The 13,175-nt window shown below is 40.1% G+C and overlaps 1 protein-coding gene across 1 annotated transcript; it reads right to left on the reverse strand.

Moving 5' to 3' along the window:
• Positions 1-9,635: 9,635 nt before the first annotated feature.
• ptgs2a (prostaglandin-endoperoxide synthase 2a) lies at positions 9,636-13,159 on the reverse strand. Its single transcript, XM_027027953.2, has 9 exons — positions 12,913-13,159; positions 12,615-12,731; positions 12,363-12,506; positions 11,904-12,214; positions 11,699-11,782; positions 11,322-11,568; positions 10,865-11,151; positions 10,616-10,763; positions 9,636-10,460 (listed from the first exon to the last, which is right to left on the reverse strand). The coding sequence occupies exons 1-9, from the start codon at positions 13,052-13,054 to the stop codon at positions 10,048-10,050; spliced, it is 1,893 nt and encodes a 630-aa protein (XP_026883754.2). The 5' UTR covers positions 13,055-13,159; the 3' UTR covers positions 9,636-10,047.
• Positions 13,160-13,175: the final 16 nt, after the last annotated feature.

Raw genomic sequence — 13,175 nt, forward strand, 5'->3', positions numbered from 1 at the left:
AGCACTGTAAATTATTTATAGTTTCTCCTAAACAAACACACTTAAATTGGGTAGGTGAATATCCTCAGATTCCGCTTCACTTCTTTCTTGTTTTAATTTTTTCTCTTGCTGTTATTAATCATAGAACACATTTATATCATTGTGGGTAAGATTATATGCATGAGAGAGGTCAGTACAGGGAGGTCACGCTCTGCAGACTGTGCTTAGGTATGTAAGTTTCCTGTGTGCACACGAGGTCTAGTCGGTGCCTGGCATGGATAGCGCAGTGAAGTGAGTCCAGGTCAGCATTGTTGTGTAAGAAAGGAAAGTCTAAGGACGTGAAACTTTAGTCTACTCATTTGCAAAACTTTCACCAAATCCCTCAATATAGTGGTGTGTCAGAGAGAGAGAGAGAGAGAGAGAGAGAGAGAATGAGAGTCTTCATGACTGGGTTCATATGGTTTTAGTCCCAGATTTGTAGGGAAATGACGCACTAGACACTTTTTGTCTGCCTGATGTGGTGACCTCATTGTATTATTGCTTTTACTGCCTGGCAGATTTTCATGAAGCAGGGATCAAGTGGGGGTTTTTTTTCAGGAAATAACTAGAAATAACTGGAAATAACTGGTTTTTTGCTGTTTAGGACATTAACAGCAAACAGAATATTGATATTCAAAGCGTTTACACTCTCGCAGAAATAAAATGCTCAAAACACTGACCTTCTTAATGATACTTGACCAGGAGAAAAAAGTGGCATTTCTGGCTACAATGATTATGCCTTCTTCTGTAAAAATAATAATAATAAAGCAAAAGTGCTGTCTGTTTTTACAAGCCAGTCAGAGAAAACTAAGCGAAAATGTAATTCCATTCAATTTTATTTGGGTTGTGGTGGTGTTTTTACCACAGACATTTTGGCAAAGCAGCTAAAGAAACCCAGGAGCCAAGTTTCACAAAAAGGAATTCAAATCTGTAACCCACTAGCGAGGCTATGTCAGTCTACCACAGCACCTAAACACAAAAGAGTGCAGTGGGAGTAGGTGTGCTATACTGCCATATTATGAATCCTTTTTTTTCCCCTTCAGGCACATTCTTTCTGTAGGCAATGTTTGTAGGCACATTTTTTTTTCATCACAGTCTCTGTCAGCTATGGGACTGAAACATGCCTGAGCATGTTTCCATCTGCTTCAGTGTTGAGGCAAAAAAGAAAAAGCCATGACATGAACTAAGTTGTTCTGACTGAAGTAGTTCACTCTAGCTAGTTAGTTTACTTCTTAAATCCATGAAAATCCCTAATCCAAGCCTAAATGTATTTAAAGCAGAGAGAAAGACAAAGAGAAAGCCATTTTTTACTTTGTCTGTGTTTGAGATCAGTTTGAGTTGCTGCAGTTGAAAGAAACATACATTATCCAGCAATCAAACAACGGGCAAATCTAAAGTCATACACAAAGTCTAGCAAACACAAGCTCAAAATGTAGCAACAAGTCCAACCCAGAACACCAAACTCTTCTCCAATGAGCCCTTTGTCTCTTCCTCTTCCTTTTATTTTGTGCTCTGCTCACTGGAAAACCTGGTGTGGATAAGGATGGGGACACCAGAGAGGAAGAGGCAAAACCTGGAACACAGAATCTTTTTCTATGGTGCCATATGCTAACTGATGTTTTACAAATTTCTTTGAGAAATAACACCAGGTTGTTCTAAGCCTTGGGTATCCTCCTGTATGAGGACAGCACCAGCACCTACACCACTAGCATCAACCGCCAATATAAAGGGACGCGAGAAGTCAGGTGCAGCCAGAACAGGTGTATGGGCTAACAATACTTTTTAATAGCATCAAAAGCGTCCTGGCACATAGGGGACCACTCAAGGGGAACTTTTTCACGGAGTAAGTTTATTAAGGGTGTCACAATTACAAAAACATTTCTACAGAAACATCTGTAAAAACCAGCCATACCCAGAAAATGTACGAGACTCCGTTTGTTGTCTGGGACAGGAAAGGACAGAATGGCTTGGACTTTGGCATCCAAAGGACCAACCATCCCATGGCCAACTAGTTTGCCCAAGTAAATCTCGATCCACATAGGGCTTTAGCAAATTGATATGACACATACGTGTCTTTCATCTACGATCAGGGGTAGCCAGAACATAATTGGTAGGGGACAATCTTTTCTCTATCACATAGGGACCTGCAAAGCGTGCACTTAAGGAAGAGCCCAACATAGGCAAAAGGGCTAATACCTTGTCACCAACCTCAAATGAATGACAAACAGCTTTTCAGTCATAAATTGTCTTCATTGCCTGAGATTCATTAAGATTGTGTTTGGCTAGGTGTCGAACAAAATGCAATCGATTATGTAATTTGGCAGCAAAATCACAAAGGGGGACACCATTTTGGGGACTGGATGACAACCATTGGTCATATAAAACCTTCAATGGACCACGCACTGTGCAGAGGAACACCTTCATCCCAATCATACTCAGCACAGTAAGACTTCAGCATATTTTTAAAAGTCTGATGGAACCTTTCCAATGCACCCTGAGACTTGGGGTGATATGCACTGGAGAAGTGGTGTTGGATATTTAACTCACATGTTATTTGGACGAATAGGTTTGAGGTGAAATTAGTCCCTCTGTCAGATTGGATACATTTAGGTAGCCCAAAGGTAGTACAGAACTTAATAAATGCTTTAATCAGAGCTTTAGATTTAAGTGAATGAAGGGGGATCGCTTCCAGGTACATAGTGGTGGTGCACATTAAAGTCAACAAGTAATGATGTCCTGCCCGTGTCTTTGGCAGGGGAGCTGCACAATCTATGAGAACTCGTTCAAAGGGTTCACCCACCACAGGAATTGGAACCAAAGGTGCAAGGGGAATAACCTGGTTTGGTTTCCCAACCAGTTGGTATGTATTACTAGAGCGACAGTAATTCACTACGTCTTTTCGGATTGATGGCCAAAAGAAATGTCTCAAAATCCGGTGTGTGGTCTTTCACACACCCAAATGACCTGACAATGGGTGATCATGTGCTAAAATCTAAATATGGGCACAGTATTTAGCTGGTACCACTATTTGCATCACTGTGTTCCACTCTTCACTAGGATCAGTCGAAGACCACTTCCACATTAGCACTTTGTTTTCAAGGTAATACTCACTCGTACATCCTGTAACTTTTTCTCCTTGTTTTTATCTGAGGATGAAGCAATGTAAAAGGGTGCTGTCTGCTCTCTGAGCCACAGCCAGCTCCTTTTGTGACATGAGATCTGGCACCTCAGGATCAGGAACAATGGGCACAACTTTTTCTTTAGCCGCTGCAAACACAGGTGCATCATCACCTACTGGCACATCACATATTGCATGTTCCTTTCAGGGGAACCACATCACCAACTTTCCGTGCCTGAGCACGGGTCAAAACACAAGCAGGAAATGTGCCTAATGCATCTTGTGCAGACTCACTAACCTCCACAGGATTCTCTATTACCTATGGCACAGGGAACACCATACCACCAGCTATGTCATTACCTAAAATGAATGATACACCACAGACAGGCAGTTCAGATTGTACCGCCACCCTGAATACACACTTGAGCATAGGTACAGATGATGTACAGGGAGCCTCATAATACTTAGTCCTACACCCTGCACCAACACATCGTTACCACTATATGTGTCTGATGACAATGGCAACACACTTCCCAATATCAGGGATACAGCAGCACCAGTATCCCTTAATCCCGTGATTGGTCATTGTTCCTCATCATCATCAGTGATAGAGACAGAACCTTGGAAAATAAAGGCTGAAAAGCAGGTTCTACACATTCAACTGTATCTGAGGGTAGAACACTCATCGCATTTATTTTCTTAGCTGCTCTTGCTGCTTTGCGCTCTAGGGCCGGACAAGATGCAATGATGTGTCCTTTTTCATGACAGTAGAAACACCCTCTTATTTCTATTGTAGGAGAGGAAACAGGTGCTCATGGTGGTTTCAGGGTTTAACGGGGACTAGGACTAGGCAGATTTGTAGTTGCATAGGTACGCGGAGCAAACTCAGTTTTATGAGTTAGAACAAATTCATCCACCATAGTAGCAGCAGAAGTCACTGTGCATTTTTGTTAGGATGGCGAGTTTTGACTTGTTTGGTTTCACTCTTTGTCCTACCCTGGAGCAGTTTGACCTGTTACTACTAGCAGATTTCTTTGATGTTGTGGTGACCCATTCAGCCACAAAATAGGAAAGCCTTAGAGGCCTGCATAGTACAAGAGGGAGTTTTGCCAGAATAAGGTGGTCCTGTTGGTGTTGTGGTGGACCTGACACAGGGCATGTCAATGGCGGAAACCGGAGACAACTCTGGTCAGCTCATGCATAGAGCCTCAGGTCATCCAGTTTCCTGGTGGTGACCTGATGCTGACTTTGAAGCTAAAGGAAGTGGAGCTGGAAATCAAGAGGCAGGAGCATGAGACAGAGCTACTGAGGGTGCGGGCCTTACAGCTTGAGGTTGAAAAAGCAGATAAGGAGGTAGTGATCCGGAGACAGAGCATGGGTCCGGAGGATCCTATTCCTCAGCCAGGAAGTTCTCCTCCCCTATGCCAGATGGCTCAGCTAACGGCAGTGCCCCGGTACCATAACCACACCTGCCAAGATCGCCCACTACTCCTATATCCGCTACACCAGTGGCACATGGATTTGACATGCCGGCATCCCAGATGAGCCCCCAATTATGTTAGGACCCTGTCTAGGCTGGGAGGCCGTAACAGTTTTGAGTATTACAATAGTAGAAATGAGTAATGGAATGAATAACCAGACAAAGTTGACAGCAAAGATCTAGTGTATTTACAAGGTTTTGGTGTTTAAAGACAAGAAACTGGTGCAATCACGTCAGGAGTGACCAAGGCCAGTATAACAAACAAAACCACACTAGAAACAAAACGACGACTGACTAAGCTAACAAAAAGAAACTTACAGTGACAACACTGACTACACTGTTAGAAACAAAGATAAACCCACACCCAAACAAAATGGCACCCACTCTCTACCACCAGTGTGTAACTATTTGCAGGACAATATACATACAAGAAACATACATTATCCAGCAATCAAACAAGGGGAAGAGAAGAAGAGGCAAAACCTGGAACAAAGAATTCAGACATACAGGCGGACATAACATTTTACATGACAGGTAATTTTATATGACAGCAAATTGCAGACCCACTAGATTAACTAAAATGACACAGACTGGTTAATTTTGCTCATTGGGTGTTTGTAGTAGAACATATAGCTGGCCTTTACTAACTGTTATAAATGATAGAGAAATATATATGTCATTTTATTATTTGAACATGACTTACTGTACCATGTATGTACCATCTGTGTACAGGTAATGGATAAAAGATGATGAATTTAAGAATTCAAGATCCCACTGATAACTATTTTCTTTTGTTTTTAATTGAATAGTTTTAATTTTAATGTAATAGTTTTAATTGAATAGTTTTTAATTGTTTTTAATTGAATAAAAAATGTAATAATGCTGATCTGTAAATCTCAGTGGCAGCAATGGTTCAGATGAATTCATTCACAGCATTTCAGCATAATGGACTCACATCACTTCCCCAGCACATGGCTCTACAGCCCCTCCAACTTTAACTATGACTCAGGGAAAGTTCTATCCATGATTTTTCCTTCACCAGCACTTATGTGGTGTGCTGAATTTCTGTAACACAGCCAAACATATCAGGACAGATATAAGGTTTTTGGACAGAACCCTTCAAACAGAAGGTAAACACTTCCGTTTTAATGAATCACCCAGCCTTCTTCAGCTGCTTTGGCTGCTGAACAGGCTAACTCGTACATGAGTCACGAGTCACTGGTCAAATGCAGTTCTGACTGAGGTAAAGTGAGTGACTCTAAAGTGATTGTGATGATTGTTGTTGCTGTTAATGCATGCCAGGAAGGAAAATACTGACCAGCAAAGGCATTGCTATATGTGATCCATGTGGAAGGTTGTCTTGATGGTGGCAGGGGTACTTGGGGCTATGAACCCTAAGTAGGAGGAGTGACTCCAACATATCCCAGGAATGATAACATTGTTGGAGCAACAAAAATACTGCACCACACCCTTAAGCTCTCAGGCCTCTAGTAGAAGGTCCAAGTGTGAGTGAAAAAGAGAACACCACTGGAAGGATGACAGAGGAATGTTTTCTATGTAGTGCTTTGCAAAATTATCTACATCAGAATTACTTTGCTAAAATGTGGAATAAGGTTTATAGTCAGATGAGACAAAAATGGCTTTTTTGGGGGCAAAAAATCAAATGCCATGTGTGACATAAACCTAACACTGCCCATTCCTCAATAAACACTATACAAACAGTGAAGTATGGGGGTAGCAGGGTCATGTTGTGGAGGTTCTTTTCTTTGGTGGAGAATGATTATCTTATTAAAATTACAGGAAAGAGGGATGGTGCAAAATATAGTGAGATGCAGCAAGATAATTTGCTTCTGCTTACTAAAAACTAAAGCTTGAGAGAAACTTCACCTTTCAGAAGTACAATGATCCCTCGTGGAAGACCAATGCAACAAACAAGTGATTGAACAGCAAAAAGGTGCATGTACAGATCAAAGACTAGATCGACAATATCTGGCACTATTTAAAAATTGCCGTACCATCTGCAAATCTGAACAACCAGGAGTAAGTCACCAAAGAGGAATGGGTGAAATTGCTACCAAACAGTGTATAAAGATGTTATTGCAGAAAAAGGTAGTTGTACCAAGTTCTAATCTGAAGAGATTGAATCTTTATGCAAGCAGCATTTATTAGTTTTTAATATTTTTTTGTAAGATTTGCTGATATGAAATGCAATGAATGATATGAAATAAACAGCCATACAATGGAAAAGTGTTCCATTCACCAACTTCAGCACTCTAGAGAAAACAAAAAAAAAAATGCAGCATAGTCCATAACAACAGTCCTCACTTTTCAGACGAAGAAAACCAAAGTGCGCACAAATCCCTAAAGGCCCTCACATCTGCTCCAAACATATCCACCCCCCACCTCTTCTCTTCCTCTCTCCTGGTGCTGGTTTTCCTTGACCCTCTGCCTTCAAAGCCAACAGTACCAAAACCGTTAGTATACTTGAACATGTAAAAGAGTTTACCATGAATAGGTATGTTTTGTTTGAATATTTTAACATTTGTGTACAAATAAAGCTTTTTGTTAATACATTACCACAATTTGAATTTAGCTGGTAATCATAATTTTGAAACTAGTTCTTTATGTATGTTTCCATTGCTACAGTACAGTATGATGGTTTTACTTATAAATTGTTGTGTACCTGCTGTATTTTAAAAAGTGACAAACTGCCGTTGTTCTGATTTTTTTAGAGATGAGGCACAGTTTCGTCTTTTTTCTGTTTCTTGTTGCTTTTGTGTTACCACTCACCTGTACAGTATAGTCATGATATGTCAGTACACAGTGACGAATGTCTTGCTCAGTGTCAACTCATGTGCCACTATCTGAGTTAATGCAGAATTAATATCTGTAAGTGACTGGAAGCAGACTGATTTAACTGAGTGTGGTGGAAAGAACAAGGAATTATCTCTCTCCTACTCACAAGGTATTTTACTCTTATGAATCTTAGTAATAGCCTGAGAGCAAGTAATATGTAATATGTAAAACTGAGTTAATTATTAGTTATTTAGTCTTTTTAAACCAATGAACATGGAGCGAGTTTACTCAGCAGTGACACTGCCTGGTGATAATCTTTCTGGGAATGTGCTGTGTGTGGGAGGATGTGTGACTGTGTCTGTGTGACTGTTACTATGACATTGTAAACCCTTTTTTTCTGGTGGGACTTGCTGTACATATAACCTTTGTGTGGGTTGCCATAGCATTTTGTCCATTTTTTGGGTGGGACTTGCTACATATGCACCCTAATTTCCCAGAAGGTTCTATTCATCCTTTAGTACTCTACTAAATACTCAGAGATATGTTTGCGTTTACCTGATTGGTTCTAAATTAACAATGCTTATACATAATCCACAATGAATCATATTTTATATTCATCTTAATTCAGATGGATAGGGGCTTCACAAGTGGAAACATTTATCAGTTTATGTAAAAATTCAATTCAACGGAGAAAGCTCTACTTATCTGCATGAAGCCAGGGTCGTCTACACTTCTGGTTGCGAGTAGTGGTAGTGAAGAAGAAAAGAGAAAGAGCAGAGAGAATTTGCAAGCGGTGAATCCTGAGAACTCTGCTAAACCTTCTCAGCAAAATCAGTGAGCCTACATGCAGCTATTGTGAAGGAGGTTTTATGTGCAACAAGGGAGCGGCAGGGTATATCTAGAGGCTTAGACAAGGCTTGGCTCCTTACTAAATATTTAATGCTTTCTTATCAGTATGCAAAATTGTACCATGACTACTAAACAAATGTACACAAATTACTCATATTTTGAATAAACTATAATCTTACATGTGTACATAAGAGCAGGAAACATACATGAAAGTGTTTTATTATGTATGTACAAATCTATTGTACAATACTGTAAATGTACAATTTAGTACAATACCTATTTTCTGGTTTATAAAGTATAATGTGGTATGTAATTTCCCTGAAATATATATGTTTTAGTAATAATTCCTCTTTTATTCTCTTATTTTTTTATTATTATTTGTTCAATCCCATGTATTGAAGCGGGAAAAATGTGACATTAATATTCTGTATGGTTCAAACTGTCTCCCACCTTACGATCTGTAACACAGTTGTTTATTTCATAAGTTGGTTTTCTACATAAGAATTTCTGAGGTAGCATCAGCAATCTTTCCCAGGAGTTCAGAAAGCAGCGCTGCAGTGCTTAGTCCATTGAACTGAACTGTGGTGCCCATGTCTTGGCGAGAGACAGCACCTGAATGGTGCAAGGTACGCTGAATCAGAAAAAAGCAGCTACTCCTCAGCTCGGTGAGCCAGAGCTATGTTGAGCCAAGCCACTTGTGACTAATCCCTCTCTTCTTTTTCAATTTGAGATTAGGCTGCTGTTCCTTCTCAGCCAGTTTCATGCAGTCCCTCTATTATGTGATTAAAGGAATCACTATTACACCAATTACATGCATTCCTTGAGTGTTAAATACTGTAAAATATTTTGCAGGGTGGGTGGATCATGTCTTGTAATTTCATTGCCTTCTGAGAAAATGGCATCAGTATCTTTGTTTAAGATCCCAGAATCTTCCAAGTATCAATCTGAGGATTGACTTTGTCTCTCGAGGTATAGCTAATGGAATAGCCAGACCAGTCTAAGCTTTCAAAAACCAACCACATTTCGTTTGTAACCACGCCCTCCTTGTTCAGACACCTGCACATGGTTTAATGTGATGTTTGTCTGTATATATTTAAACCCCTGGTTATTGTTCATGTCATTTAAGTGCTTGTTCACATCGTTAAAGGTAAGCGTATCCATGTTCACTGCTTATGTTATATGTGAGTGCCGTTGTCTTCTTCATATGTTAATGTCTGTCTATGTCAGTGAAGTCCTGCTCCTCGCACTGCGACATTCGGGCCGTTACAGTTATGGCCGAATATTTGAAATTTGTTTGCGAGATGTGTTATGTGGAATAATTGTGTGGAATAACTACTCTCATTTTTTGGTTTGGAAAAAAAATCAAAGTCAAAATTTATTGAGTAAATTATTTAATTGAAAATCGAGTGTCACTGAAAGACAATCACACAGGGTTTTAAAATGTGTCTACAAAGCAAAATGCCCACTTTTGAATTAGCACCTACAATGTTTATTCACCTTTAGCCAGACACAAATAAATATATACAATATCACTATAGGTGTTAATTCTATACTAGAAATGTTGCTGTATAGATGTCTTACAGTCTTACTACCCAGCTGCACAATGCAGGAGGAAAAAAAAGAACAAAAACTGAAAAATATTCAGAATTAATATTTTTTGCAATAAATAAATAAATAAATAAAGAAATAAATAATCAAATAATATATCAAACTTTAAATTAATTTAAAATTAATAACAGCAATAGCAGGAAAAATGCAAATCTTTCAGTGGTTCAGATTGTTATGTTTAAAGCTCTGAACTCCTTTCCTTTAGTAAAACAGTTGGACTGACATCACTATGTATAGAAGAGGATGAACTCAAGTTAACATTTCTTAAACTGTGAACCTTCACATCAGGTACTTTGAAAGACACCATAGGGCAGGGCCCTTTAACATTCATGCAAACCAGCTTCTTCAAGGAGGCACTGTTGACAATCTCAAATCCCACATTGCCACCAAAGGTACTGGGCATCCAGTACTGAGGGGAGCAGATGGGATTCCCCAACAAGCCTTTGAGGGAATATGGGGCTCCCATTTCCACCATGGTCTCCCCAAACACGGCACTGGACCGGGGCTCTTCCACCAGCAAACCAGTATAAAGCTCCACAGAGTCCACATCTCCATACAGTCTTTCTAGTTCTGCCGCCAGTTCCTTATCTCCTACAATCCCCACCACGAAGACAAATGCACATAAAGATTTAAGACTATTAAGTACAGCAGAAATTTCCACATGGTAATTTTCAGATGTTACTGATATAAGAAGAGGTTTTCTGCTAGATTATTCATTAAAAGCCTGAAAATGGCAATGCCCCCACCTGTCATATCTTCAAATGATCTGTAGGGCCTCAAATTGAAACGCTTTCTATAGGCATTGAAGGACTGGTACCGCATCTCTCTGCTTTGCTCCAGAACTTTAGTAGCCATTCCCTGCACTGCAGGAGGCAGGTTCTTTCCACCAGATATCTAAAGAGACACAAGATGCAAATCAGATAAGGATATCAAGCTGAAAATTGCCAATATATTTTTTAAATTATCATGTGGGAAAGACGGAAGGAGGGACTCACCCTGCCAGCTCTTTGCTTTGTGAAGGACTCCACAAGGTTGCTGATACCATGCTCCATCACTATGGAATTGTTGAAGAAGAACTGGGGATATGTGTACATCTTATACTGAACCTGAAAGGCATCAGGCAACAGCGGGTGCCAGTGGTACAGTGTGTTAAACTCGGAAGCAATGCGGTTCTGATACTGGAACTTCTCGCTGAATAGGATCTGTGGGTCAAACTTCAGCTTGAAATGGTAGCCACTCAGGTGCTGCACATAGTCCTCAATCACGATTTTGATGGTCTCCCCTGGGAAGAGAGAGCCAGGGGCAGAAATTAATCACTACTCATTTGGAAGGTTCCATGAGACGCTATGCTCTTTAAGTATATAATGGGAGGAGATTAAAAAAAATCACAATATGAAAGATTTCAAAATCAAATATCATGACACCCCACAAATGATTCATCTGGATATTTACCAATCAGAATGAGTCGAGTCGTCTGGAAGAGGCGCTCATCATCCCAGTCTGGATGTTCCTGCTTCAGGACGTCACAGACGCGGTTGTGTTCTCTCAGCCAGATGGTAGCATACATCATCAGACCAGGGACAAGGCCAAATGCCTCATGGCCTACAGCAAACCGGTGTTCCTCAGGCACATGAGGTGGGTAGTGCATCTCTGCCTGGACCTCTTTAACCAGAGGGGGGTACACCTCACCGTCCACAACCTGCGTTTCCAATATAGGTTCAGTCAGATGGACTCTTTCACAATCAAATGTCTTTCAGGTTTAGGAAAGATATTCTTACAGAGTTTTGATGTTAAAAAGAACCAAATAGCAGGTAGACATGGCATTGTACCTGATATTTTAGCTTTCCATCTTTAAATAGCCTCAGTTTATGCTGTCTCTCCAGGGTGTCTCCATAAACATGACTCAAATCCACCTGAAAGGTGAGAGAACAATCAGAACAGTTGTGCCATCACTTCATGCAATATAAGCCTGAAATAGAATTTGCTTTGCTTCATTCAACTCTGCCACACTATGTGGACATAAATGATACTTACTCCATGACCCAAAGCTTTTGTGAAGGCTGGCCCTTTCTTCAGGTCTGATTTGAAGAACTGGTGCGTGAAGTGTTGGGCAAAGAAGGCGAACATCAGGCTAGAGCCCTGTGGATCTGGGATGAAACGTTGTCGCAATAGGACCTTCTCTACTACCAGCTTGGCATCAGGAAGAGTCCTTGTGCCCATTAGGCAGTGCTTGGATAATGGGGGCAAGGTGCGGGTGTAATAGGATAGGTTGGCGTATGCCTCCCAACTTTTGTATCCATAATCAGCATTGTAAATTGGTGGGCTGTCAACCAAATTTGACCTGGCTGTAAAGTAAGAAAGAAAACAAGTTGTTTTTTTTTTGTTTTGTTTTTTTAAAAAAAGCTGTTTTAATTTAACTATTTAGGCTCTGTTTAAAAATATGAGAAAGAAATGTTAATTTTGTCTATAATACTATGTATTAATTCAACATACATGTCAAGACATAGCGCATTATAGCGTCCCTCAGAAATGAAATGTTGTTTATGATGTCCCAGATCCATTTGTACTGTGTCAAAATGTAATGCACAGTGTTCGGACTTGGTTTCAGGATGGATGTAATCCACGTGAAAAGTTCCGCTACAGAGAAAATGGGGAAAATAAAACAGTATTAAGATTTTAAAAACGTTCAAATCCAGTGATGCCTCCTGACTTAACTGTAGAGAAGTTTTTTAACGGCAGACTTACGTGTAGTGCAGTTCTCGCCGTAAAACCCCGTTCTGGTACAGTCGCACTCGTATGCGTCTGACCCTTTGGATATACACACGCCTCTGTTCTGGCAAGGGTCTGCGCAGCAAGGGTCGACTGTAAAATGAAATGGAATACATCTCCGGAATAAATATCACATAAAATTCAAGTAAAGCTTATTTCAAGAAATAAAAAATATAAACTACATAAATATTTTTTATATACTATATATATACTATATATACTATATTTTAGTAGGCTTGTAAGGACTAGCCTTATTGCAAATAAATTAACTTACGTCCATCGCAGAAAAAGATCAAGTTTACAAGTAGAAACAAGCAAATAGTCGTATTCATTCCAGAATCTTTAACTAAGCGAAACTCCTTTCTCGGTACCAAGTGTGCTCTCACCGGTCGGTAGCTCTGTAACTTCACCTGCATGTGGTCTCGCGCTTTTTAAATCAAGGGGCTTTCCAAGCGACCACTGCAACGCTTACGCGCACATGAGATCACACGCATACAATTCTGGTATGTCGACAGCGTAACACGTCACTGTTTGCTC

This window comes from Electrophorus electricus, chromosome 15 (genome assembly GCF_013358815.1).
Source record: "Electrophorus electricus isolate fEleEle1 chromosome 15, fEleEle1.pri, whole genome shotgun sequence".
NCBI lineage: Eukaryota > Metazoa > Chordata > Actinopteri > Gymnotiformes > Gymnotidae > Electrophorus > Electrophorus electricus.